The following is a 27,428-nucleotide window of genomic DNA, read 5'->3' as shown; positions in this document are numbered from 1 at the left end:
TTTGTGTGGCACAAGATGACAAAGTGGAGAATCGCGGTTTGAGGGACCAAGGGCAGGAGGCAGACACCCTGGCAGCTGGCACGGGGGCCTGTAAAACACCGGCCTGAAGGGCTGAAGCTCAGCCTGGGGCCCCGACCACAGCAGCCCCGGGAGGACGCCCGTCCGTCTGACCCAGATGCTGCCGGCACAGCACCTGCCGGACAGTCCGCCAGGTCCACACCCTCAGGGCTCCCGGTGCAGCCGGCGTCCTGCGTGGCCAGGTGTGCCCAGGCTCTCCTCGGTGCGTTCCCACTCAGAACCCCCATCGGGCCTCCCTGGGGAGGCCGGCACTGCTGGTTGGCGGACCCAGACCATGACCGAGCTGAGGTGCTGACCCTGACGCCCTTGTCAGCCCCTTAATCAAGGACGTGCAGACAGACCCTCCTAAAACAGGAGCCGGCGAGAGTCCTGCTCAGCCTGCCAGGAGCAGACAGAGCACACCGAGTGGGCCGTGGCCTAGCACGGCTCCCGGTCGGGAAGAGCTCGGCTGCTTGGCCTGATGCAGGAGGCAGCCGCCACTCGGTGGTGCCGCACTGTCGGCCCGCCATTGTCGGTGACTTGTGGACACTCTGAAGCAGGGGTGTCCAATGCTCTGTCACTGGGGGCCACATCAGCCTCATGGTTGTCTTCAAAGGTCTGAAGCAATTTTATGACTGTCTAAATGTAACTACTCCTTAACTGTTAAGGAGTTCAAATGACATTCGGCCCTTTGAAGACAGCGACGAGGCTGATGTTAACCCCGGAGAAAGTGCATCTGACACCCCCGCCCTGAAGTCAGACTGTGAGCCTGGTCCCGCACTGGCTCCCAGCAGCCACCTTTTCTCTTACAAGATGCGTGTATGAATCCACGCGCGAACCACGCTTCTTCACCAAATCTAGTCCCTTGGCCTGGGGAACTTTCGCACTTCAAGTAAAATGGAGCACAGGACCCTCAGCAAGGAAAAAGTCCACAGAACAACGTGCGGGAACAGATGAAACGCCTCTAACTTTACATAAGGGAAAAGGAACATTCTAGAAAACAACAACACAGCCCTGGCTGGTGTGGCTCAGTGGATTGAGGGCCGGCCCCCCAGTAGGGGGCACTCAAGAGGCAACCGATCAACGATGTTTCTCTTGCTCATTGATGTTTCTCTCCTTTCCTCTCTTCAAATAAATAAAAATCTTTAAAATAAAGGATACAAACAAGAAATAAATTCAAGCCTGAAAACTGCAGGATTTTCCCGGATGGTAAGAGAAAAAGGCTGAACTGGAACCAAGCAGGACAGGAAACTCGAGGCCTCCCCAGTGAGTCCCTCTCACGGAGCCCGCTGCCAGGGCCCGTCTGGCCCCGGCGGGGCTGCCCTGGCCTGCAGCTGCCTCCCGCCCAGGGACACGCGTGCAGCCCTTACCTGCTGCTCGTCCCATCCGTGTTGCAGAAGGCTGCTTTTTGTCTTGGTGCGAAACACATTTCAAAGGACAGATGAAAAAGTGGTCGGAACACACTGCAAATCATCACACATTAGAACTTTATTAAACCCTCTGGTCTGAACAGTGGAAATACGACAGCCCTACCTCACCAGAACCGCTCTCTTCCTAGGCACCAGGGCTGACCTACGCTTCAGCAGCTGAGATTTGTGGACTGGGTCACCACCAGAGCACAGGTTGAGCGCTGTTTACAGTAATGTACTTTTAGCTTCCCCACTTCTGACTCTGAACTAAAGTGGCCCTGTCATTAATTCAGGGTGAGGAGTGACTGGCACCTGCACCTGTCAGCAGCCATGGAAATGGACCCGTCTCCAGAGGTTGCGTGAGCCTGGCTCCTCCTCCCCCTGGACTCTGGCTGGGCAAGGGCGCGGGTCGGGGATAGCACAGCTTGTGCTTTGCCTGGTTGCAGCTGATGGCTTTGTCTGGGAGTGCGGTCGGTGCCCCCTCGCAAGCAGCCGTGCTGTCTGGCCGGCCCGAAGTGCAGCCCAAATGCAGTGTGCGCACACACGTGCACACGTCGCGGCGGGCACGGCCCACTCCTCCGTGCAGCGGCGTCTGCTCAGCTCCGTGCTGTGCCCCTTCTCAGCGTTGTGGGTTCCCTGGCCTTACCTGGTGCGTTGGATGTACGGTTCCTACAGAACCCAGCACCGTCGGGAGCCTGGGGATGGGCACGCTCGGTGCTGCACAGGCCCCCACCCGCCATCGAAGGACAAGCGCCAGGCTCTGAAGCACAATTCCCTGTGACTTCATCACATGCGCTCAAAGAAAAAGGCAACACCGAGGTTCGGATTAAAAACACTTTGGATAGTGCGTTGCCTTTATTAGGTGGTTACACCAGAAGGTGCGCTGGAAGATACGGGTGTGTGGGGGTCAAGCTGCCTGAGCCTGCTCGGCCCGTGGCCCCGGGTGGTCGGCACAGTCGCACCTGAGGGCCCCGCCAGCCAGCAGAGGGACAAGAGGCATGGGACAAATGTCCTGTTGGGTGTCACGTTTTGGTCTATAAACTGGAAAGGACGGCTCAGACTCAATAAATATATTCTGGGTAGTGGCCTTAGTGAGCTCTGTCCACCAGTCTGCCCCGAGCGGGTGCTCCCCGTGGGCCGCGACTCCTGTGGTCCCCGGCGGCGTGGCTCCCGTCTGGGCAGGGAACAGGGCGTGCACCCCTGCGCCCCACCGACAGAATGGACGCCCCTCCCCCGGCAGACACCGCCGGCACAGCCATGCAAGACGAGATGCTGTCCGCACGCTTCCTAGTTGACCTTGTCCTGAAATATGTACAGGTTGTTGGTGGCGGCCACGGCAATGATGTTGTCGGCGGGGTGCCAGGCCGTGTGCAGGATCTTCTGGTTGAAGTCCAGGCTGTCCACGCTGATCTCGTCCTTCTTCCTCTTCCCGCCTGCACACACTCTTCGAGGCTTCAGGCTGGCACGGGGCTTGCTGTTCTCTCTGGAAGCTTCCAGGGTCACGTCCCTCCGTGTGTTTCTGTCAAACATCCGGAAGAAGTTGTTGTAGGACCCCGTCATAATCGCGCTGTTCAAACAGAGAGAGAAGCACGTGAGCCCTCGGGCACTTGGTGCCACGCCGCAGCGCCGGGCCAGCACGGGCCGGGCCGTGAGGCCACCTTCTGGGAGCCCCGTGCTGCTTCACAGAACCAGTCCTGGAAGTGAGACAGGAAAGGCAACCGGTCAGGAGAGAAGCGCACAGATAACGTCTTACTGAACTTCAGACGTTTTATAACTGCGTCAGTGAAAACATGTTACAGAATAAAAAAGGTAACGGATACACACTTTTTACTTACATTAATGTATTTTTGAAAAAGGTAACCTCCCCTGAAAACAGTCCTTTACGTGCCATCTTTCCAGGCCGTGAACAAGTTAATTTGTTTTCAAGCCCGCACCTCGGTCCTGCGTCAGTGACCTGCAGCTGACACCTGTGCTCACGTTCGGTCCACATTAGCCTGACCTGTCGCTGCAGCCTCATGGACAGGTGGTCAGAGAGTGTGTTTAGAAACCCGTTATTTCGGAACGTGTCCTCACACGAAGCAACAAGTCAACAAGGTCGAAGAAGTCCCTGGAGACGTGTGGGAGCAGAGCCTCGTTTCACGGCGACCCCCAGACGCAGCCCACCTCGCCTCGGCGGATTCCGATGGTCCTGGAGAAGCCTCTCGTCTCCCTCCAGAGCAAGGGGAGCAGGATGCTGAATGACAGCAACTGCTGCCACAACCTGACCCAGTCCAGCTCTGCCGGACATGTGGGCGACTCCGCCTGGTTTCTCCCGGCGCGGAAGCCCAGCCATCCTCCTGTCCCCAACCGTCCAGGAGCTGAGAGGGAAGCTGGGGTTTCACCTGCGCAGCTCCAGGCTGGTCTGGGCCGTGGGCGAGCACCTTCGTGTGTGCTCGACCTCATCCAAACTGCACACCAGAGAAAAGATCCACGCAGGAGGAGAATAGCTCCTGGCCAGCCGGGCTTCTTTCGACTGCGGGGACGCTGCCAGACGTGGGTGTAAGCGGACTCCCAGCAGCCTGGCCCAGGCACAGAGCAGGGACCCCCTGCACCTCACCCTATCCTCCAACAGAAACTTCCCGGCAAAAAGGCAGGGGAGTGTTTTTGAGAATGAAAGAACAAGTAAATGTTACTGGAAAGCTTCTGAAAGTTCCTGGGAACAGGTGATTAAATGGACATTGTATTAACTCAGAGGCACCAAAAAGGAAAAAGAATGTAAGAACGGCATGTCCCCACCAGGCACTGCTGACAGTCAAACACCACTGTGTCTCCTGCGGCACCGTCACTTGAAGCTGAGGCGCCCACCCCACGCCAGTCCAAGCCCTGAAGAGTGACGTGTCCTGAGACCCTAATGCCTCCCCAGCGCCCACCCCAGGCACCCGTGCCGGCTGCCGCCTGCCCCGGCATCTTCCTGAGCTGTCCTGGGGTCTGTGTGGCTCACTCTCCACAGCAGATCTCTGCCCCGAGCTCTGCGGTCCCTCTCCGAGGCCACGTTGGCCTGCGGTGCCCTGTCTGGGTTCAGTCCCTTCCTTTAACCTGGAATATTTCTTACTGCCTGTTCCGTGCCGTCTGATTTCAGGACCTGAGTTCTCGGAGGGGAAGCCCTGGTGTCTTTGCTGATGCACCCGCATGCGCCACCTGCAGCTCCGGAGCCCTGAGCCCTGGGTGAGCCTGCAGAGGCTCTGCCGTGGGTGCCACGTGCTCCTGCAGGCTTTGCCAGCGTGGCTCTCAGGTGCCATTTACCTGGTCCACTTGCCAGGTCCACTCTGCCCCGTGTCTGCAGGGGTCCAAGGGCAGGCTTGCTTACCATGCGCTGAAAGCTCTGGGCACCGCGGTGACACAGCCCGCTGACAGCACGGTGGCATCTGCCCGGGCCCCTTGCATCACTCCTAGGGGCGGGTGAGCCACGTGGACCCGGGAGTCTCACGTCCTCAGCCACCGCCCATCAGACGCTACGGGGAGGCACGGTGGTTCGAAGGCAGGGCAGTCCCGACCTGAGGCCACGTTGCTCCTGCGGAGGCCCAGAGCACCCCGCCCTCAGGACAGACACGCAGCAGCCAGACTCCACGTGGCTGTGACGGAGGGCAGGCTCATGGCCGAGAGTCTCAGGATTATTATCCACCGCGACCCAAAGCTGCAAATGAATTCCGAGAGCCCAACGGAACACAGACGGCGTCTCTGTGACCCAAGGGGGCCCAAATGCCTGGCCTGTGTGAGCCCACGGCTGGCGGTCCCACCCTGGGACCGTGCGAGTGGAGGTGCTGGGGCCCTAGCGCCCTCCCCACCCCCGCCCCCCGAGGGCTCCCTCCCTGTGTGCTCGACTGAGCTTGTACGGAGCTGGAAGTGTCAGCACAGTGTTTCTGGTGTTCGTGCCGAAGGGCTTGGCCAGTCCCTTTCTTCCAGAGTGCTCTGTGACACACAGGTCTCCTACAGATGACGCAGGGCCACAGCCTGGAACAGAAGTGTCCGAGTGACACTGAAGATGTGACTCAGCAGTGCCATTGTCTGTGAAGGACGGGCCCCGGACAGACCACCGAGGCGCTGGGGCTGTCCCGTCACCAGTCCACTCGGGACACCCCCCTGGCCACCACCACTGCTCTCTGCCCAAGCGTGACAGCTCAGGGACCCGCTGCTCCCCACTAGAAGAGGCACACTGAGCTGTGGGCCACCACACCCTTACTAGTGAGGGACCTCCCACTTCCCTCGTCTTCCCTCGGCTGGGAGAGAGGAGGAGACGAGGAATCCCATTCGCTGAGGATTAAAACAAGTCCAACACAAGCCCAGTGGTGCGCTCACTGTCCACACCCTGCCGGGGCCACAGCCAAGGGGACAGTCGCTGGGGTGTCCCGCTGTCCCCACAGGAAGACTGCCCCCCCCACACAGACGGCCCGGAAAGCCACGCCCACGGTGGGCCCCGACGCGGCTCACCTGTCGGGGCCGTTCCAGCAGCACTCGAACTTGTCGAAGATGCAGTCGTTCTCGTACAGGGAGCACAGCTTGCCGCGCAGGTACTCGTGCACCTGGACGAGACCACAGGGCAGTTAGGGCGCGGCAGGCTCCAGGGGCGGGTCCCCGCACAGCAGCCTCACCTGGTGGGTCTCGATGGGCCGGCTCTCCATGTTGAGGTCCCAGACCTTCACCGACAGGTAGTCCCGGGTCATCATGTACCGACCACTGTGACTGAACTTCACGTCGGAGATGGAAGAAATGATCTCTGAGAAGAAAGACCTGCTGCTCGGATCTTCAGGTTCTTCAAAAACTGAAAAACACGATGTTTTCAGCTTTTGTTTAGAAACCGGACAACCAGCCACTCTGACGCCCTGCGGGACTGGCTGGCTCCAGCTCCCCGCGTCTGCATGCTCCCGGTCTTCGACTGCTGCGCTGACAACATTGGGACAGGACGCTTCGGCGCCAGCGAGCGACAAGGGCCTGTCCCACCTGGACTCGGAGCAGCGCCCCTGTGGGCAGGGCCTCCACGGTTACCCGGAAAGCTCCTGGGCCACGCTGGTGTGGGGCCTGGTTAACGAGGAGCCTGTGCTGACCAGAGGCCATCACTGTAGATGCCTGTGTGTCCTCCTGGCACCAGGCCCTGGCAAACAAGGGCAGCCTCGCCCTGTCCCTATCGTCAGAAGACAGGAGTGACACCCTACAAAACGCAGGCACTGCACACAGGGCTGCTGAGAACACACCTCACCTTTGGCTAAGTGACTGCGACCTCCGCCTGGGCCCAGCGTGGTCCCGCTTCAATGACCCGCTCAGCCCACCTGGTACAAGGTGTAGTTTCTCTATTCAAGGGGCAGAGTCTACTCTGACGAGCCAGGACCACTCCCCTCAGAAAGAGCCCGGTGCTCCTTGGCTGACCTGCCTGCCTCCCAGTGCTCTCAGCGGTCGGTCTGATCCTCCACCTGCGCCGCTGTGGAGGCCGTGCCTGCCGAGCACTGGGTACAGCTGTGTCTGCAGCTCCGTCAGCCTGGGGCCAGGACGTCCACACGGCCTTTCGTTTTAAGTGGCTTAGAAAACGAAAAGGAGCCTGTGTGTCTGCTGGCACTGCATGCGAAGTCCGAGTTACGTAAGGGAGTGGCAACAAGCAGCTGTTCAAAAAACCACGGACAAAACTGCTCACTGAAGCCACTCACTCGGGTGCGGCCGTGGAGACAGAGGCCAGGCTTCCAGGACGCAGCCTCCCCTGCAGGGACTCTGCGGGGGTCAGAGCGCTTCTACACATGCTGCCTCGGAGTCAGAGCGCAGGACGGGGGGCTGAGCACGCTGATGCCGGCCCTCGCGCTGCTGCCACGCTCACGAGGGGGTGCGCCGGTGCCGGCTTGAACAGGGCGGCCCGCCAGGTGCCCTTCAGCACCAGCCAGCAGAGTCTCCATAACATACGTCACCCCCCCACACTGGTTTCTATAAAGTCGAGCCTATTTATGAGTAAAAATAAAACGAAAGCAACACTTTCCTTACTGGAAGGAAAGCCAAGTGCAGGACTGAAGTGCCAGCCTTTCCTGAGAGCCGGCTGCCAGCGAGGCACAGCTCCCGTGCACTCTCCCCACGCCCGGACGCAGGGGCGGCACTTACACTTGGAGTGCTGGTCGCACAAGGCGGAGGAGCGCATGTCGCACAGGCGGACGGTGCCCTTGCTGCTGCTGTACACGAACACGTTGCACTGGTGCGGGTGCAGCTCGGCCGCCGTGATCACCTCCGTCAGCTCCTCCATGTTCGCGGGCTTGATGTCCACGATGTCTGGGAGCGCGGTTAAGGTGGGAGCCGCGCGGCCTCAGCTCATCCATGGGCAACCCCGCAGTGAGGGCCAGAGACTGGCTGCGGGCCCGGCCACTGCACGCAGGCCTCTGGGAGCCACACACCGACCCCTTGATCACACACGCTCTCACACTCACCAGTGCTCCCCTCCTGCTGCTGGGGCTGCGGACGTCCTGAGGGGCCTCTGCACAGACTTAGGGACGGTCGTGAGAAATGCAAGAGCCCACCTGCACCCGAGTGCCATCCTCTGCCCACGAGTGACCACAAACAGCCATGCCCAAACTCCAGGAGGCCCTGCTGCCCCCATCTCTGCTGAGCAAGCAGACCAAAGGTGCTTCTGCAGCGCTCACGGACACACCGGGTGCGAACCTGCTGCACGGTGTCTGTCACAGGGAAGGGCGTGTGAGCGGGCCGCGTCAGCCAGTCCTTCCCGAGTCACAGTCCTCCTGGCTGACTAAGAACGGTGCATGTCCACAGGGGACAGGTGACAACGAGCAGTGACAAAACACTCACAAAGTCGGGTGTCAAGTTAACGGGAGCCCACGGCTCTAACGAGGGGCGTGTGAGTGAAGGGACACATGTGCAGGGACCCCCGCCATCACAGATCTGCGCCCCTGCTCACGTGGGGAGATGGCTACAACGTGTGAAGACAAAACGAGGTGCATGGTGGGGGCCCCGATCCGCACTGGGCACCGGGCTGGGAGCTGTGCCCACCATCTCCCTGCTTCCACAGTGACCCACGAGGCTGTGCAGGAGCCTGGGCTCTGCAGAGAGAGGGGCTCCTGGAGCCCAGAGGCTGGGGGCCACGGCCCTGGAGTTGCACTTGGGCCTCCTGACCACGCCCTGCCACCACCCGGTGCCAGGAGCATCACATCACCACGCGGAGGACGAGCTGGTGTCTTTCAAAGGTGAGGCACCTCACCACGGGCCGGACTCAGGCGCAGAGTCCCCCTTCCTCTGTAACGCTCTGGTTGCGTTCAGAGGAAAGGAGGATTAAAAAATCGGTGGGTTTAAAGGAGAATAGGGAGAGTGTGGGGGCATGGGCGTAAATGTAGGAATCCTCACTTGGGAAGTTCTGTCACGCCTGAGAAAGGAGAGGACAGGAGCCAGACAAGCCGCCCTGCGCCGGCGGTGGGAGCGGCGGGGCTTCCTCCAACGGCAGCACCAGAGGCTGCGGCACCGCGACGGTGTCCACACGAACCGAGTCACCAAGTCGAGTAACGGACGGCCGCTGTGAGTTCTGTGAGCAGCGCTAGAACCAACAGTCACACACACTCCGTCTCACGAGGTTCTCGTCACAGACCAGACACGCACGCACCAAACCGGAGCCACGGCAGACCCGGGGCTGAGATGGCGCAGACCGGCCAGACAGTGCTCCGAAGGGCGGAAGACCTGACTGCTCGACATGTATTGTCACAGGCCCCTCATTTTCTGGGGAACTTTTAAAATTCCCAGAAACTTTTAAAATGTGTAACTAGCCAGTAATATTTAATTTTCACCCTAAAAATAGTAGTAGCATATATCACTTAAAAGATGAGTTTTTGATTATTCCTTAAATAGCATGTCTTCTAAAATAGAATTTGCCCACGATCTGTCACTTCTTGGGTTGGGTAATTAAGTGTTGTTCTAACCAAGGGCAATATTTTCTATTAGCAAATTTAGCCAAAAAGAAAAGGCAACTCTGCCCTATCCTGTGTGTTACTTAAAACTGCCCCCTATTCCACCAGGAAGGCAGGGGCTTCGGCTGTCCCGTTGGAGAGAAAGGCCCCCCACAGGCGAGTTGCATTTTCAGGGACACTCATCCCAGGTGACAGGAGGGGTCAGTGCTGAGAGTTCCCTGTTGGAGGACAAGCCCAGGAAGGGGAGACCCAGCCAGAGAAGGATACTGAAGCTTCTGTCTGTGATCTCCAAATGCCACAGATTGACCCTCAGGTCATCTGCAGAAAGATACGTCTCATGGTCACTGTTCACGGAAATAGAATTTATATGGTATGTGTGAGCGTTTGCAAAAATTCGTCGTGGACTTGCTTCTACCATGAGGTCCATGGGCTTCAATATTGGGACCTAAACACAGAAGAAACAACAATTCAAAACAAGACCCCAGCAACATGCAATCAGAACACAGCTGGTACCAACAGGGACACGCCTCCATTTACAGGTAAGGGGCAGTCCGTACAGGTAATGCCCAAGCTGCTCCTCCTGGCTGCGACTACACAAAGGCTGCCACTTTCTTGGGGAAGATTAAACTGGCACCTAAACAAGCTGCCTCCGGGGCCCTGATGTGGCTCCACTGTCACCTTCTCTGAGCAGAATTACTGGGAAGTGAGCAGAAAAGACTGCCCTCACCTCAAACCAGTTCAGTGCTGACTGCACGCCTGTACCCTCTAGAGGATGAGGGTCTCACTCGGTCTGGGACAGCCGGGACGCTTACTCGGCCGGCCCCCCCTCTGACACCACGACGACGTGAGAGGAACACAGACCTCCAGAAGAGCACCCGTCCTCACTCTCACCCGCTCTCACCCGGCGGGGTCAGACGACCCGGAGTCCATTCTGGACCTTCAGAAAGGTGACCGGGAACTCGAACGTGGGCCTGAGCTGACAGCTAAGTCGCAGTGGTTGCCCAGCCTGAGACCCCCCTCACCCTACAATAGATAAGAGCAGCTCCTTCTCTCATGTTTCCCAGGCCACCAATTCCACCACTTCATTCGAGCCGAACACCTAAAAGCAACCTGGAATTAGACCAAGGTGGGGCCTTCCAAAGGCAGGCCCATGCGTGGCCCGTGGGGTGAGCAGGTGTGGTCAGGAGGAACGGGGTCCGGAGAGGACAGAGTGCTCAGGCAGGTGGCAGCTCGGGGGACAGGCTGGGGCAGGAGAAAGTGCACCCCGCAGGCCCCCCTGTTCCCCTTCATTACTCTGGGCAGTTTATGGGAGTGGCTGCATTTGGTGGCTATGGCCTGGTGTCATCGTCACTAACAGACTCTCCACACTGCCACGAGTCTTGGATGCATGGAGCAACAAGCCACCCTTGGGACCACCTCTTGCTTCCAGTCTGGCTTCCATAAGCTCCATCTAAGCATGTCACACAGCTTTCTGGGAACAGGGTGACCCTACTGACCTGAGAGACCTCAAGACGACTGTCCCACTTTGCACGCCTCCTTGACTGCCCTCACACGACCCCATCCCAGGGCTCCCGACACTGTGGCCCTGCCTTTGCTGCAGGGCTGGGGCTCCGTCCTGTGGGCCTGCCACCCAAACACCCTGAGTGCACCCAGCCCAGGAGAGCCTCGGGCTGGCGTGACACAGACGTGCGCAGGGCTAGCATCACTGCAGCGGGGGGTGGGGGTGGAGGTGGGGACGGCCCCGCAGCACAGCCCCGTCTGCCATTCTGAGCGTGGGTGCCACCCAGCCCTCACTGACAAACAGCCGAGCGGGCCCCCACACACAGCGGCAGCTCTGTGCCGGGGCCCTCTGCATGCCACAGGGGCTGGTCTTCCCGAAGCTTCCTGGCCACAGTGGCGCTTCCTGGGTCGCAGGCCTGGCCGAGATGTGGGTGGTTTACCTTCCTCACATTTATGGTACTATCCATGGCATGCACCAACAGGCCAATTACAAGACTAAGATTTCAAGTTTTGCTCAATTTCGTCAACGTTAAAAATGTGAAAAAACCTAGGTATCGGAATTGATGAAACATGGCTATTTCATACTGTGCCCAGGGATGCCACAAAGGGAGTGGAGAACTGGACAATTTAAAAAAGTACCGATGCTCTCGGGCCAACAGGCAAGCACTCTGAAGCATGAGGGCCTTCCTCAGTTAACTCGGAGGAGACCCAGCTCCACCCGCCTGAGTGTGCCTGCCCCCCCCCCCTCCTGTGGCTCATCCTTCAATCTGCAACTGGAGCTCCGCCCCCTGGGGAAGTTCCTGAACTCCTCCGGTCACCCCTCCCAGGGGTCACCCCTCCCAGGGGTCACCCCTCCCAGGGGTCACCCCTCCCAGGGTCACCCCTCCCAGGGGTCACCCCTCCCAGGAGCTATTCTGAGCCTGCACAGGGAAAGGGAGGTGGCACTGAGAAAGACTCCTGCTGGGAGATTCGGTCAGTCTTCCTCCTGGCCGCTCTGTTTCCTGAAGACGGAGTGGGGCTTGTGCTAACACACGGCGCATGGGACGGCTGCAGTGTCACAGTGACTTTCTGAATCAGAAGGCAGGGCAGAGCTGACTTGGGCATTACAGTCACTTTACGGAAAGAACCGACAGGGTAAAGAAAATGGAAAGTGTACCCGCAGTGCTGTGATCCTAAATGGGTCTCGAAGTCGTCCGTCTTCATCTTTCAAGTTATAACCTTCTGCTCTTTTGTCCCGTTCACTTATTTTCCATAATTTAATAGTTTTATCTGAAAATAAAAACCTCATTCTCCGTATGAGAGGAAAAACCATACCACGCCCCACTCGGTTGGGCCCTCTATTAGGAAGCTCTGTGTGTTTCTGCTTCTGGGCGAAGCCTCGTTTCTTGCAGGAGCAGCACCATCAGAGCTGACCACAGGGAGGCTGCAGGGGCGCTTCCTCCACATGCGAGGGCTTCCTTTTCCTTTCATGAGTGGGAGCCATGGGAGAGAGTGTGTGTGTATCTGTAGACTTTGGTTTTCAAATTATCACTTGCTTCCTAGTGAATAATTACCCTCCCCCCAAAGTTTAAAGCAGAAATAACTTCTGGAACAGGTTAAAGTAAAAAAGAACCTACACATAGAAAATTAAAATCCTAAAGCAAACAGCCATTGAAAACAAAAGCTCTTACCATTTGTAGAAAGTAGAAAATGAGCAGCGTTCTGTTGTGGTAACCACCTAATTTTATTAATTTTTTCCTCAATTTCTAGACTTTTCAAATAGTCAAACTCTGGTTCATGACTTTGAAAGGTACTGTAAACATTATATTCTCCCCTAGAATGAGGGCGGCTTTTGTTCTGCAAGGAAACATGAAGCTGTTTTAACGAACAAGCACATCGCAGGAGAAATGTTAGCACTACCAATACAAACATCAAGTGACCACACACATTTCTGAAAGTTAAAAAACCCTGGGTTAACAAATGGTCCAACAGAAGACACTCGAAACTAAGCTCCTGAGTAAGCAGAGATGCAAGAGAGACGGCGCCCGGCCCCTCTGCTGTCGCCCGGCAGGGTCCTGGCACAGCCAGGCCCCGCTGCAGGACCTGGTCTGGCTGCTGCCCCCGCCCTGGCACAGGGGGAGCAGTGGTAAGAGCAGGGCCACAGAGGAGACCGTGCCGAGTCTGCCCACTGCAGGATGGGTCCAGCCATCAGCTGGAACAGCTGGCCAGCTCTGAGGCTCCACCGACAGGGGTGGGGTCTGCTCCAGGGCAGTAGCTGCAACAGATGAGCTGGCACAGGAAGCCCCTTACCCAGAGACCTGTAGCACGAGACCTCTCAGGCCCATTTTTAGCGCACAGAACCACTCCGTATGCTGAAGTGCAAGCAGAAAACCAGGCTTGGGAAGACGCATGCTGTCACCAAAATATCACCCAATTCGGGAGGCACACCACCGAGCTTGGTTCAGCAGTGATGTGCAGGGGAAAATGGGGAGGGCACGGCAAGAGCTTCGTCCACACAGCGAGGGCCTTCTTTCCCTTTATAAACAAAGTCTGGGTGCTGGGTTCACATGCATAGTTACATTCATCTCTGAAATCTTCACTCATGGCCAATGGTATTTCTATAAATATTAAACATTTCATGATTAAAAACAAAGATGATCAGTATTTTGTTAATTCTTGCTCTACAGTGAGTGTCTAAAGCAGTCCCGGTTTTAGGTGTCTAAATGTCTGATCACTACGCTGTACACCCGAGACCGACGTGATACCGCATGCTGACCGTCACTGAAGACTGACTGAGCGCGCCTCTGTGTGCAGATAGATGCCACCCTGCATCTCTGCATTAGATCCAGCAGCATCAGAAACCACCCCCATGGGCTACGCACAGGTCTCCAGCGCCGGACTCTGCCTGTGTTGTGTCTGCCTTGAAGCTGCCCTTGGTCAGCAGGGCCGGGACATCACTGTCCCCCGATCCCTACCCCTCCCTGAAAACACAGACCCCAACACGTACTTGTACCTCACAGATGAAGACAATGGGACCGACGCAGTGAAAGGAAACCTATAGAGTCAGTCAGTCCCGAGCCTTAAGACATCTATCTGCTAAGAAAAACAGTAAAATGGGAACTGGCAAATGAGATGCCTGTGTTTAAGTGCCACCAGCACTTCTTGGTCACTCCCTGCCAGCACAGGGCCCGAAGTGGCCAGCGCCATTCCTGCCTGGGCTAGGAGAGGCACGGGCAGGAACAGTGACAGGAAGGGGCTCTGCAGGGACTGGGTTCTTGGCAGGACTGAGCGGAGCCTGGTAAGCCAAGGAGAGGAGGAGGCAGGCAGTTGGCTGCTGTGGGCCCCCGGGCCCCCAGACCCCCGCTGCACCCAGACGGACTCTCCCACAGCCCTGGGGCAGTCCCGACGCTTGGGCACTGCAGCACCGAGCTGCAAGGCTGGGCTGCACAGCCCTGTCCTCCAGCCCCCGCACAACAGACACGCACGTGGGGCAGGGCTCCCGGACAGAGGGCCCTGCTGCTACACAGGAAAGAAGCTCGAGCCCACAGTGCTGACTCCGCCTCCTGCCCATCCTCCGCGCCTGGCCCGCTGGTGACCGCACCAGCAGCACCTCTGACTACGGACGCAAACACAGAGGTTTGCACTCTGAAAGCTGTACCACTCAAGAAACCTGTCAAAATGCTCGCATTTCATCGCCACCCGTCTCACATTTGGAGCTCGTTTTTTGAGCTTCAACGATGACCCACAAAAACAAGAAAAACTCATTTTCTCTAAGGACACCATCAAAGTGGCAAACTTGAGGGAGCTACATGCGAGCTCTCAAATTTAGGACAGCTGACTCAGCAATCTGGCGCACAACTCTTCTGCTAAGGTAGTATCCCAGCACTGCCGCCTTCGCCGATTCCCTCGAAAAGGGCCCAGCACACAGCTCTTCTCCAGCTCTGTGGTCACCCACCCATGTGATCAGCGTGCTGAACTGTAAACTTATCAAGTTGTCTGTGAAGATTCAGAAAGATGAATGAGTGGATGTAATGTTCACAAAAGAATTCTCACCGCCCCAATCAGATAATCAGGATTGAAAAACTTTGTACATTTTCAAAGACCTCCATAATGAAAGGCCTCCATTATGGCCATAATGAAAACCGGAGTCTCTCCCCATTTACCCCAGCAACTTGCCCCTTTTGCTGAGAGCCTGGGCCAGCCCCAGACACTCCTTGGTCCCCTCTGGTGGCGTGTGCCGCCCCACAGACCTCCCTGGAAGAGAACAGGGGCTCTCGAGCCCCTGTACCAAAGTTTCACCATGAAAATTGAGAGATCAAGATTTGGAGACAGGGAAGTGCCCACTGGTCTTGCCAGGGAACAGACAGGAAGGGCCCAGCTGTGAAAAACGAGACACACTGAGGGGTAGGGTGGGGGCGGCCAGAGCGGTGGTGTGGGGTATGACCTTGCTGCTTCCGGGTGTTCTCAGAGTGGCTGGTGAGCCCCCAGGAGTGAAGGGGTGGGCAAGGCCAGGCCGTTCCCACTCCCTCTATGCACGACTGAAAACAAGGGTTTCTCTTCCCTGGGACCCCAGAGAGGGATGTGACCTACGGCTAGCGCTCACGAGTGAGACTCACCTGTGGGCCCCTTACAGGCCTGGTTCTGAGGACACTTCCCCTTCCTGCGCTGACAGCACAGCCCTTAAGGGGTGAGGAGGAAGAGGGGCCAGACGCCCCCCACCCCTACCGTGTCCCGGGCAGCACCCCGCGCCTCTGGACCCCAGGCCGGCGCTGGTGAAGGGAGTTCACGGGGAGCCCTCTGATGAATTACAGGATGAGAACACACCAATGCAGCAGCCCACCCCCTACGCCCTCCATCTGGCCCTCATGGTGCGGTGACAACCCGTGGGCAGGACATGGGCTGTCCTCCTCCCCTGAAGATGAGGGAACTGACTGAGGCCCCATGGCTGGGTAGCACTGAGCTGAGTACGGATCACCTGGAGATGATTCTGGAAAAAAGAGTCTGTCTGGTTAAAGTGGCGTCACAGACAGAGGACGTAACTGTGCTTCCTCCTCGTCAACGATCTAAGGAGGCTGACTCACTTCACGGGGGGTGTGGATTGTAAACTACTGACCTCTTGTTCCCGCTGAAAAATAACAACTCTGCCACCCTTGTCTCCTGTTGCAAGAAGATCTCCAGAGTAATTAAATTCAACAGTTGAGATGATGTCAGCTGTCAATAAAATAGAGAAGCAATTAACCAGGTTTTGGTAGTGAGATGTCAAGGTGAATATCAAAAACCAATCAAAAAAGTCAAAAGATAAACACGTATAAAATTTTCTCCCTGGATTAAGTCAACCATGCAGCCTCTTCTTGGTTCTGGGGCCCAGAACCAAGGAGCACACAGGGATTTGCGGGTTTTCCTGTGCACCAGGATCGATCTAGACTGGGTCGTCTGCATGTAAGGACAGAGGGTAGAAACCTAGAAAATGAATACTGAAAAGAAAAAACTGGTCCCAGGAGACTGCTAATTTATAGTGCATGCCTCATATTAACATTTAAAATAAGCCTGTTACAAAACATTAACAGAAGCACTGTGATTTCCACACAGTAACTTGGCTGGCTTCTGCACCAAAGGGCACTGCAGACAGTAGAAGTTCTGTCCCACTGTCTGGGTCAAGTCGCTGCTCTGACAGTGATGACATCACTATTCAGTAAGACACTGCTGGGTGGATACCTGAGACTTCTGACTCGATCAACACACAATTAGCTCCTTAGGGGACACAGAGGACAAAGCCAAGTGCTGGACACATCCTTAGGTGTCCTAAGTCTAATGCTTGAGTGAGAGGGAGCAGATCTGAATTTGTGGCGGTGCAGACACTGAATCAAAAAAACCCACGCCACCCCCACTCCGAGGAAACAGCACTGCCCCCGGTCCTACCCCAGGGCCCACAGAACCACAACCTTGGTGTGGGTGTGGTCTCCCCAGGGGCTGCTACCTCTGTCCTCTCTCTGGCTGCTCTGAGAAAGGCCTGGTTGCACCCCTGGTCCACTGGCTGCTGGGGCGCCCTTTGAAGGGTGCAAAGGATGTGTCCACCAGCAAATGACAATGGCCTTAGGGGCTGCAGGGCCACTGAAGCCTGTTGCCGAATGGCTGTCACATACGATGTCTGCTCTAATCAGAAGCAGACCCCAATGCTGAAACTACTTGAAGAGCCGCCCACAATATAATACAATTCATGAAGGTGTGCACAGACATTCCCATCGAAGAACTATAAAATGATTTCTTACGGCACTGGCCCCATATACCAACTTTAAAAAACATACTGAATTCTATTCCCTGGGATTTCTTTTTACTTTAAACAAAACAAAAAACAGTTAGACTTGGGAAAAGGATTAGGCTTCTTGTTAGAAGCATTATTTTTCAAACTAAATTACTCAAGATAACCTATTCTGCTTAAATGAAACCAAAATTCTGCACTGGACGAAAGGGGCCAAAAATCCATGTCGTTTTTCCCAGGGGGTGCACCCTATTTTGTAATTAATGGCATCCTGGCTGTCAGTGACTGTCAAACCTAATTAAAACAGACTGACTCTTTTAAAAGAAAAAGTCCCATGATGGTCGGGGGTGAGGAATTATTTTCATTCAGTTGTGTAATACATATAAACCTAAAATTAGAAAAATCTTCTCTAGTTCCGAAAAGCTCTAAAATCAAAATAAACATGCAAACTAAATACTAACAAAGTTACGAAACCAATAAAACTTAAATTACCGCCGTGAATCTCATGTGATAAACACTCCGTTACAAAACTAGGCTGACGCCGACAGCGGATGTCCAACAGTGACCGAGGGTCCCAGGCTGGCACCTCAATGCACCAGGCACAACAGCACGTGGCCCCTGGCCACCCCAGTGTGGCCCTGCAGAGCGAGGCTGCTGGGTGACATACAAGCAGCCCACCCTGGACATGTTGCCGTGCGACACGCCTGGTGAGTACAGAACCACTACCGCCCACGGCGCCCCCCAATGCCATGGAGCGTGCTCGGCAGCCCTGCGTGTCCGCCTCAGACTCTGAGGTGCGGCAGACAGCAGGAAACCAAAGCGGCCCTGCCCACAAGGTGACAGGGAGAAGGGCCGGAGGAGCGGAGACTGACTGAGTCTGTTCAGAACTGGTGGGCCCCCCCCCGCTCTTGCATCCCAACTCCCAGAAGGGAATTGTTTTCCTCCGTCCCCAGGGTTCCCCCCCCAAATGAGAAAGCCCTTGAGAGAAGCCAGGAAGGGTCAAACCCACAGGGTCCTCAAAGAAATGACCCGCCACAGCAGGCAGCTGAAAAGCCCACCTGCATACAGAAAGTGCCTGTGGATCCAAAGCGGCTCCATCTGAAACATGAACCCACAGCTCAGAACTGGCTCATGTGTAAGAGGAAACCCAAAGCAAAGAAGGAACGTGCAGGAAAGAGGGAGAGAGTGGCAATAAAATGTCAAAGAAATAATTCACGGCCCCTGCGCTGGCCAAGTGCTGGCCAGATGCCTGGTGCCACTCTTACCAAGCACACCCCGGCATTAACCCAGTGCCACAGTCTGTGGAGCGGCTGCCTGGCAGAGCAGCAGGCCCTGGGCACTGTATCCCTCTGGCCCCCGCAGGACTCCCAGGCAGGAGGCCAGTGACCACAGACAGGTCCCTGGAGGACGAGCAGAGAGCTATGAGGCAGGAAAAGCAACAAGGCAGTGCTCTTTGAAATTCAAATGTACAACAAGAATTTAAAAACCTCACAAGTCTTCCAAAGGGTATAGCAAAAAGACAAAAAGGTGGCCAACTGGGAATAACAGCTACTCAGAGGGTCAGGGTAGGGGGCCCATCACCCCGCTAGCAAGTTCCAGAAAGACAGGAGAAAAGAAAAGAGAAATCACCAAAGGGCCAAGGAATGTCCCAGGAGGCAGCACAAGGGTTCCAAACCGACGGAGCCCGGGGACAGCCATCGAGTGAGGAGCAGACGCAGGCGATGCACACGCGCCGACACCCAGAGCACCCAGGACGTGAGGGAGACTCTCTAGCCCCCAGAGAGTCGGCCTGGAGACAGCAGTCCCAGCTGGAGCGGACTGTGGCCAGAAGAGGTCATGGGGCAAACACGCTGAGTGTCACCTCCTGGGTTTGGGAAAAGTCACACAGTCTGTGAGGTCTGCTGAAGTGTCTGTTTAGAAGAAAAAAGCACTTGCCCTGGCTGGTGTGGCTCACTGGATTGAATGTCAGATGGCCTAGGAATCAGAAGGTTGCCAGTTCGATTCCCAGTTGGGGGACACATGCCTGGGCTATGGGCCAGGTTCCCAGCAGGGGGCACACAAGAGGCAACTACACACTGATGTTTCTCTTCCTCTTTCTCCCTCCCCCCCTCTAAAAATAACTAACTAACCAACTAACTAAACAAACAGATACATACATACATAAATAAATACAATTTTAAAGAAACAAAAAAAACAGGGACTCAGCACTCGAAAAACTAGGTGATCGTCAGCTCTAGAAAAACAGCACCCTGGCTCAGTAATAAACCACGCTTACATAGTCAACACGATACTGATGTAACCGAGACCTTTAAGAAGTCTCACCCCCCTTTTTGAGGAGGTGTGGGTGGTGATATTAGATATTTGTAAAGGAAGTTCTGTACGACGAGCTGACTACATCAGTCAGCTCCCTGAGAGTGAAAAGCCACACGGGGATGTCAGGTAAACCGTGTAACCCCTGCTTCCTGTGGCCTGCAGGGCCAGGGCACTCTGGGGCGTTACACGTTCCCACAGAAGAAAAACTTCCTGCAGACACGAACAAATGTGCGTGTCAGTGTAGTGCATTACAGGCATGTACTGCCTCTCTAACTATGTGTTTTTAAAGCATATCATCAAAGACCTTAAAAAGAGACCAGACATGGATGGACAGAGTTACAAGTGTCTACCAGATATAAAGTGGAGAACCACCGAGAGAGACAGGGCAGGAGACAGAGCGAGCAGGGTTCTAAACTGTGGACTGCCACCTAGAGGCACCCCAAGTTGCGTTCTACAAATTAGGACCAGACTGAGTAAAATTAGCAAAACATAAAATCAGTTACTAAAAAGAGGGTTTGTGGCAAATTATGCTAAGATGAAAATGGCAGAAGTCTCTGCCACCAGCACACACAGTTGTGACCAGTGTCGTCCTGTGTGTCAGCCTTGGCCTGCTCAGCCCCCGACACCCAAAGGGTCGGTTGGTGGTTCGATTCCCAGTCGGGGCACGTGCCTGGGTTGCAAGCCAGGTTCCAAGTAGGGGGCGTGTGAGAGGCACCACCCCTGGTGTTTCTCTCCCCCCCCCTCCTTTCCCCTCTCCAAAAATAAATAAAATCTTAAAAAAAAAAAGACACACATATAGTAGACCTAATTGAACGCTGGGTAGGAGAGTGTATGAAACAGGGGCAAAAGAATTAAAATTCAAGGTTAACAGTAAAAATTCAAAGAGATTAATATTCATAACACAGATGGCTTTAAAAATTTGATTTTCAAAAAGTGCAGTAGAACTCACGAGACAAACAGAGCCAGTTTCTGGAAGGAAATACAAATTCCGACACTGGCCACACCGCTGAACCAGGCCACCTTCAGACTGCCGCTCTCCGTGTGAGTGGGGAGAAGTGCTGCGGGAGGTGTGCGTTGGCACTGCCTCCGAGGGCAGCCCCGCAGCAGCGGACACGAGTGGCCCCTGGCAGTGCATCCACTCCTAGGAGTCCGGCCGCAGGAGCACCCACCTGCACAGGGAGGGTGGGGGACCAGACCCTGCTGCAGCATCTGTGATAACAGCAAAAACCGGAGACCGACAAGAGGGACCAGTTAAATAAATGAGGTCGTCTGAGTGACGAACTACTGTCGGCCACGGAAAGAATCAGACAAAGCTTCACAAAAAGGGAGTGCGCTGCAATGTCTAAGTGTGGGCCCTTAGGACTGGACACACAAGGACCGGAGTCCGGGCTCTCACACCCACTCGCGCTGCGACTTTTGGCTGAGATCCAGCCCCCCATCTGAGACGAGGGCGGCCGAGGCGATGGTCACAGGAGCCCCAATGTGCGCGCGCAGCTCCGCGGCCGCCAGGTCGCCAGCCAGTCTCAGGTGCAGATCAGAAACACAGAGCAGCAAGTTGCAAAACAATGTTTATAAGATTCACGTTTGTAAGGAATAAAAGAATTACCGCTCACATGCTGACTACATTTTTAACACAAAATTAAATAAACGCATAAGGAATAGCCTAAAACATAAACACCCGCTTCAGATTAGGTATGTCTGGGGAAGATCCAGGACAGCAGTAGAATGGAGAGACACTTCATTTTTACTCTTCATGCATCAATATCACTTGATTTCTTTAACAACAAATGCCCTGCATTGGCATACTGAAATGAAAACAGTAAAACCCAGTGAAGATGAGGGGGACAGTCCATCCTGAAAGCTGCCCTGTTCTGTTACTTCCACTGCTACCAGCAAGCATCTCACTGGTAATTCTTGGCACGCACTCTGTGGGCCCTTGTACACCCCGAGAACCTCTCAGGGGTCCACGAGGTCAAACTCTTCCCCTAAGACCAGCGCATCCTGTGCCGTCTCCACTGGGTGTCATCTGCCTGGAGGCGGATGTGCAGCTTGGCTGGGGAACGTCCCTGACGGACAGTCAGATGCACTGTACTCATCCCCATGCTGGAGGAGGCGTGCATGTCTCTGCCACTCCAGGTGGCACAGGGGCGCGCACACAAAGCAGTCTGCAGCTCTGCGGGGCACGGCTGCCCCAGGGAAAGCGCACGCAGGTGCCTGTGCTGCCAGCCCTACTAGTCACCCTTGCAGAGATGCCATTGTCATTGAGAGCGCAGCCGACTGACCGTGGTGGTCAGACTTTGGTATTTGGCAGAAATTTTCTTGAAAGTGAACAAAGTGAGCCTCTCACTTCACAGAAGACAGCTAAATGACAGCATTTATTGCCAATGATAAAATCCAAGCTTTCAAGAGAAAATTAGAATTCTGGAAAACTGTATTCTGTATTCATTACCATTAATTTGACATGTTCCCACTGTAAGACTTTTCTGATGAGGTCAGTGGTGATATTAACAAATGTGATTCTTCTTTGCACAGTGAAATGGATCAACATTTACATAATCTGAAAAATTCGGTGTAGGAAGGAAATTTCCTAGTGACCCAGGTGTGATGTTACCAAGTCGCACACACGATAAGAGACCCAGTCAGAGTACAAGACAGAACTGTGGGTTTTAATGTAACAAGAGAAAAAGTCCACCGACAGATTTGGGCTCTGCAGTGTAACTAAACTTGAGGAAACCGTCATCTCCAGTTTTGTTCCGCTATTAAAGAGCATCAACTATAGAAGGCAGCTATTACATCATCCCTTCCTTTTCTAACTACGTGTAAGTTGAGGCTGAATTTTCTTCATGTATTTCAATTAGACAGTTGCAACAGACTGGATCAGAAGCACATCTGAGAATCCAGCTGTCTGCTACTGGGCCCTGGACTTATGGGGGTTTGCAAAGTGCAAAACGATGCCAAGCTCTGCACCGAGTCAGTTTTTCATTAAAATTGCTATGCTACCACGAACTAAGTTAATTTAAAGTAAAATGGACTTTCAGTTGTTCTGTTTTGATTTCAAACACAAGAAATATCGGTAGCTATAACCTATGTGAACGAAAGCTTGAGGGTCCTCTTGGGACCACAGGCTGAAAACCACTGGTCCAGCCTAGGGCTGGCCAACCGCAGCCCAGGGCCCCGCCCGACCCCGCTGCCCTGTGCATGATGGTGCTGAAACACCGCCGTGCCACTCCTGAGCGGGGACTCAGGCTGCTTTGTTGCTCCAAAGGCGGAGCTGAGCCCAGTAGTTGCAACAGAGACAGCGTGGTCTGTGAAGCCCGGGACACTCACTGTCTGCCCTTTCCAAAGGAGGCAGCAGGCCTCTGCTTCAGAGCAGGCCCACGCTCCCAGCCTTTATCACTGCAGCAATGCTGTGACCGGCATTTCTGCCTCCGTTCTTACTCCGTTGGCCAGAGTGACCTTCCAAAAAAAAAAAGAAGTCCAGTCGATGTCCCTCCTCTGCTTAAAATCTTAACAGCTCATTCCCCCAATCACTTTGTGGCTTAACACCAAGTCCTCTGCACGGTAGGCAAGGCTTCTGCTCAGCACCCCAGGACCCTGCAGACCTGCCCCTGACAAGCACTCTGGCTTCCCAGAATGCACCACAATCTCTCCAATCTCCACTCCAGCCCCCTGAATCTAGCACATTTTCTCCCCTTCCCTTCCTCTCTCTTCCTGCCCACCCCCCACCTCCAGTCTCTGTACAGGCACTTCTATCCCGTTCTCTTGACCAGCTGAACAGCCCTGCTCTCAGAACAGTGCAGTGGCCCACCTGCTGGTCAGTCTGCCTGAGCAGAGGGCTTTGAGAGGCAGGACCTGGGTTTCTCTGTTCCAACACCCAGCACCCGCAGCCCTCAGGACACTGTTGTGGCCTTCTGAGATGAATTCCGCCGGAAGCCGGCCCCACACCCTTCATACTCTGAAACCGACTCCCTGGAGAAAGGCAGAGAAGTTGTCCTCCTCTGTATGCCAGGTGATGGTTACCAGGTGCGGCCTGCTTACCAGAGCCTCCCCTGCACTACCTGGAACGTTCCTATCGACTCTGCTAATGCTCACAGGAATGTCACCTGTTCTATAGAGAAGCCAGCACAAGGCAAGTAACTTGACAAGGTAACACATGGCTAAAGGTTCGGAATGGATCTGTAACACCTTTCCACAACCCAAGTCATACCAGGTCGAAGAGACAAGCCCAAGCCACCCGAGAAAATCGAGGAGCAGCGAGCAGCATACAGCCGCCTGCTGCACAGGCTGGTGTGCCAGTGAAGGGGAGGCTGGACTGCGAAGCAGGGTGCTGGGCTGGGCTGGCCGAGCAGCACCTCACTGGGAAAGCGGGCTCTGAGATGGATTTGGGAGGGTGGGTAGGATACACAAGACAAAAAGAAGATTCTATGCTGGCAACGGCATATGAGCAAAACTGAAGGAATGAGAATCAGTGCTGAAAAATAATGCAGAAAATGGTAGGTCAGGCACAAGAGGAGGGACCTGGGGTGAGTGGAGAGATTGGAAGGAGGTCAGGAAAAAACAAAAAAACCGCTCTTTTTACACTTAAATATAGCTACAACAAAATACACCTTAAAATACATGAGAATGAATTAACGGCTGTACCCAATATTTGCAACAATTTACAGGTTACAAAAGCACTGCACAATGTTTGATTTTAGCAAACACCTTCTGACATAATTTCTAGATAAGCAAGTCAAAGTTCAGAGTGGCCCTTCAGACTTAATAACTGGCAGACACAGCAACCCAGAACTTCCCACTGAACTAACAGACTTTTAAGATCAAGGAGTCCGCCCTGGCTGATGTGGCCCAGAGGACTGAGTGCTGGCCTGCAAACCAAAGGGTCACCATTCCCAGTCAGAGCACATGCCTGGGTTGCAGTCAGGTCCCCAGTATGGGGCACCACACACTGATGTTTCTTTCCCTCTCTAGAAATAAATAAAATCTTTAAAACCACGAAATGTGATTTAACACCACTACAAACCGTGTGAATGTACATCTGTTCATACAACCATGACCAATGAGCTTTCTGCACATGCCGCCTGATTTCAGAGACATGACAACGAACCTGGGCTCAAAAATATGCTGAATGCACTAAAGAATCCACGCACAGCTGATTCCTAAAGGCAGACTCTGCTCATGGAATCCCTACATTAAACTGCAAGCACGTTACCAGATCATTTTCTTCTCTGATATGCATGTTCCCCAGAACGTGCTTTCCTGAAGTATCAGTAGAGGCATTAAGAAGATGGAAATCCCACGGTGGAATGTACACATCAGACTGGGAATAATCAGTCGTCCCACTCTGAAGATGACGACTCCGACGGAAAGTCTTACCCCCACAGCTGCCCTGCTTCACTGGTTCTAAGCAGCACGTTCCCCACGTGTCGACATCTTTGAAATCAGATCCATCTCATGTTCACGGAAACACATGACTTCCTAGTATTGATGCCCAAGTGCCCTTGATCGTTGTCACCCTTCACCGATGCAACAGTTTCCTCCTCTTGTGTCATCCATGCAAACCCCTTCGGAGGGCTGGCCAGGCTCCTCAGATGCCCAGGTGACTTACACAGTGCCCTAGACTCACGCTTGAGCTAGGCAGATAAACCTTTAGTTTCTTTTCGAATTATTTTTCTAGAAGACTCTAATTTAAAACCGTAGATCAGACCATGAGTTAAAATACTGATGAAAACAAAAATCATCAAATAAAAAAAACAGAGAGACTTAAAACTACAAATTCTGAGATGAAAGGAACCAGTTGTTATCAAGTAATGTAAAAAGACGTATGAAACCAGAGAGCAGTCAGTTCATTACAAAGCCCCCTCCAGTCACCCCCTACCTCTGTGCAAAGGCCAGGGACCCAAACCTCCCTGCAAGAAAGCAGCTCGGTCCCCACAAGAGGCTGGGCGGCAAGGTACCACGTCACCTGTCTGACCCGCAGGTGTTTCTGTTACTTCTCTCCACACCTCTTCTTCACATCCTCTAGACTGGCCGTCCTCTAGCCCTCACTGCTGACCTGACAGAGTCTGGACACGTACCCCTTTAACGGGATCTCATTTCATGTGCTTTCAGGCACAACGCCCTGCAGTTCCTGGTGGTGAGAGCCTCCGAGCTTCAGAGCTGCCACACCCCACGGCGGGGCTTCTGCACACTGGCCTAGAAGGGTCACGGAAGCAGCACAGCGCAGGCCCTGGATGGCCCCGGGGTCGGGCTGCAAACTCTGGCTCCACCCGGCAGTGGCTGCTGACCAAGCTGCTGGCCCTGGTGCCCTGGCTTGTGCATCTGAGACGGGAAAACAATGGAAGGTCCCTGCCTTCCTAAGTTGTGTGAGAATAGAGGTGACGGACACAGGTGACCTGGAGTGACCTCCGGAACATCACAAGCAGCGACCCTGCGCAGTGGTGACCTCCTGGGTGGGACCTGTAGAGGGGCTGGGCTGGGGTTTGGGGCACTGAGCCTTCCAGCTGAGAAGCTCACACTCTGCTGAAGCGAAGGGCGCTGATACGGGCGGGCCGCACCGGCAGATGCTCCCCCCGGAAGGCCTTCCAAGGGACTGGAGTGGTGCCGGGTAACGGCGCCTACACATCACGCACGAAGAACCCGCGCCTGACAGATTCCAGAAATCGACCTCCCACTTAGAACTAAACTGCTTGGAGGTCCCAGCCAGCAGCCGTCTCCCGCTCCCCCCCCCGGGAGCCTCGGCCAGGCCTCCCGCGCGGCCAGCTGCGGCGCAGACCGACAGGAAGGGCCTCCGCACGGCTGCGCTCCCGAGGGACCCGGGGTTCCCCCGCGTGGCTGGCCGCTGCCCAGAGCGCCTCCCGCCGGGATCCGCCCGGCCACCCCCTCGCCCCCGCCGCAGAGCGACCCCTGGCCGCCGGCGGTTTCGCTTTCCAGCTTCGGAACCGACGACGGACACAGCTGCAGCCCGAGCAGCGGGGAGCCGGGCCTGAGGGAGCCCGCACGCCCCCACCAAGCAGCCCGGGGAGGCCACCGCGGAGCGCGGCGCGCAGAACAGCCCGGACGCCCCACTCGGGGAGGCGGCCCTCGAACTTCGAGAACGCCTGCGTTCCTCTGAAAGGCGTGCGCCCTCCCGCACCCCGCACGCTGGGCCGCCCCAGGGCCGCTGCCCGCCCGGGAGCCGCCGGCGTCTTCCGAGATTCCCGGGGGCGGAGCCGACGCGCTTCCCGGTCCGCGCCCCCTTCGTCCGGGGCGGCGGCTGCCGGCCACTCGAGCCCGCGCAACAGGCCTGCGGGTGAGGACCGGCCCCCTCCGGGGTTGGAAGACACCGCCAAGTTCCCCGGAGAAGGAGCAGGAAGGAGGCAGAGAAACCGCGCCCACCACCAGCCCCAGACCCGCAGGAGGCAGGGCGCCGGGTCGGGAACCCCAGCCCCGGTCCCGCCAGGTCGGGGTTCCCGCGCCCCGAGGGTCCGCAGCGACCCCAGCGCCGCCGAGGCGGGCGGCAGCCACCTGCGGACAGAAGACCGAGAACGAGCAGCGCCGTGACCTTGGCTCTGCGCGCGGCCCGCGCCCGGTTGCGGTCTGCGGTTCGGACCTCGGCGCGCACGATCTCCGCGGCCACGGCCGCGACCCCGGGGGCTGAGGGGCGGGGAGCGACGCCTTACCTTCCGCCACGTCCTCGTCGATGGCACCCTTGACCTGCGAGAAGCACCACTGCAAGTCGTTGCCGCCCGCGGGGCAGCCGCCGCCTCCGGCTCCTGCGGACACACCGGGCGCGTCAGGCCGCGCGGCCCCGCCCGCCCGCGCCCCCCGTCCCGGCCCGGCGACTCGGCCCCGCGCAGGCCCTCACCTGCCATGGCCGGACGGCCGGCGGGCGCCGAGGCGGCGGCGGACGAAGCAGGCGGCTCCGCGCAGCTGCTGTCTCAGCACCTCAGCCAGGCCGCTACTGCCGCCGCCGCCGCCGAGGAGGGATTTTTTTTACCCTTTTCAAAATGGCGCCCA

At 55.8% G+C, this 27,428-nt stretch overlaps 1 protein-coding gene across 4 annotated transcripts; it reads right to left on the bottom strand.

Annotated features, from left to right (window-relative positions):
* Positions 1–2,286: 2,286 nt before the first annotated feature.
* On the bottom strand, positions 2,287–27,383 carry PPP2R2D (protein phosphatase 2 regulatory subunit Bdelta). Of its 4 annotated transcripts, XR_008392223.1 has the most exons (11): positions 27,277–27,383; positions 27,092–27,184; positions 15,975–16,072; positions 12,553–12,718; positions 12,039–12,151; positions 9,650–9,827; positions 7,581–7,745; positions 6,095–6,264; positions 5,934–6,025; positions 3,302–5,456; positions 3,081–3,160 (listed from the first exon to the last, which is right to left on the bottom strand). XR_008392223.1 is itself a non-coding variant. In XM_037159102.2 (10 exons), exons 1-10 carry the CDS (start codon positions 27,281–27,283, stop codon positions 2,754–2,756), a joined length of 1,362 nt encoding a protein of 453 aa, XP_037014997.2. In that variant the 5' UTR covers positions 27,284–27,377; the 3' UTR covers positions 2,287–2,753. The 4 variants fall into 4 exon arrangements, 3 of the variants coding, with proteins under 3 accessions (XP_037014997.2, XP_053524352.1, XP_053524351.1); XM_037159102.2 differs by lacking the exons at positions 3,081–3,160; positions 3,302–5,456 and adding an exon at positions 2,287–3,033 and having other exon boundaries at positions 27,277–27,377; XM_053668377.1 differs by lacking the exons at positions 3,081–3,160; positions 3,302–5,456 and adding an exon at positions 2,287–2,985 and having other exon boundaries at positions 27,277–27,377.
* Positions 27,384–27,428: the final 45 nt, after the last annotated feature.

This window comes from Artibeus jamaicensis, unplaced genomic scaffold, assembly GCF_021234435.1.
Source record: "Artibeus jamaicensis isolate MK-2021 breed Jamaican fruit bat unplaced genomic scaffold, CSHL_Jam_final contig_490, whole genome shotgun sequence".
In the NCBI taxonomy this organism is placed as follows: domain Eukaryota; kingdom Metazoa; phylum Chordata; class Mammalia; order Chiroptera; family Phyllostomidae; genus Artibeus; species Artibeus jamaicensis.
Note: the sequence above shows the minus strand (reverse complement) of the source record. Positions and strands in the feature narration are given on the sequence as shown.

Bases quoted from the DNA above. Each gene is read 5' to 3' on its own strand.
- PPP2R2D (XM_053668376.1), bottom strand. The intron at 12,152-12,552 runs GTAAGAGCTTTT...TTTTATTTTCAG, and splicing joins TTTTCTACTTTCTACAAATG to ATAAAACTATTAAATTATGG. The intron at 6,026-6,094 runs GTGAGGCTGCTG...GGTCTCGTCCAG, and splicing joins GGCCCATCGAGACCCACCAG to GTGCACGAGTACCTGCGCGG.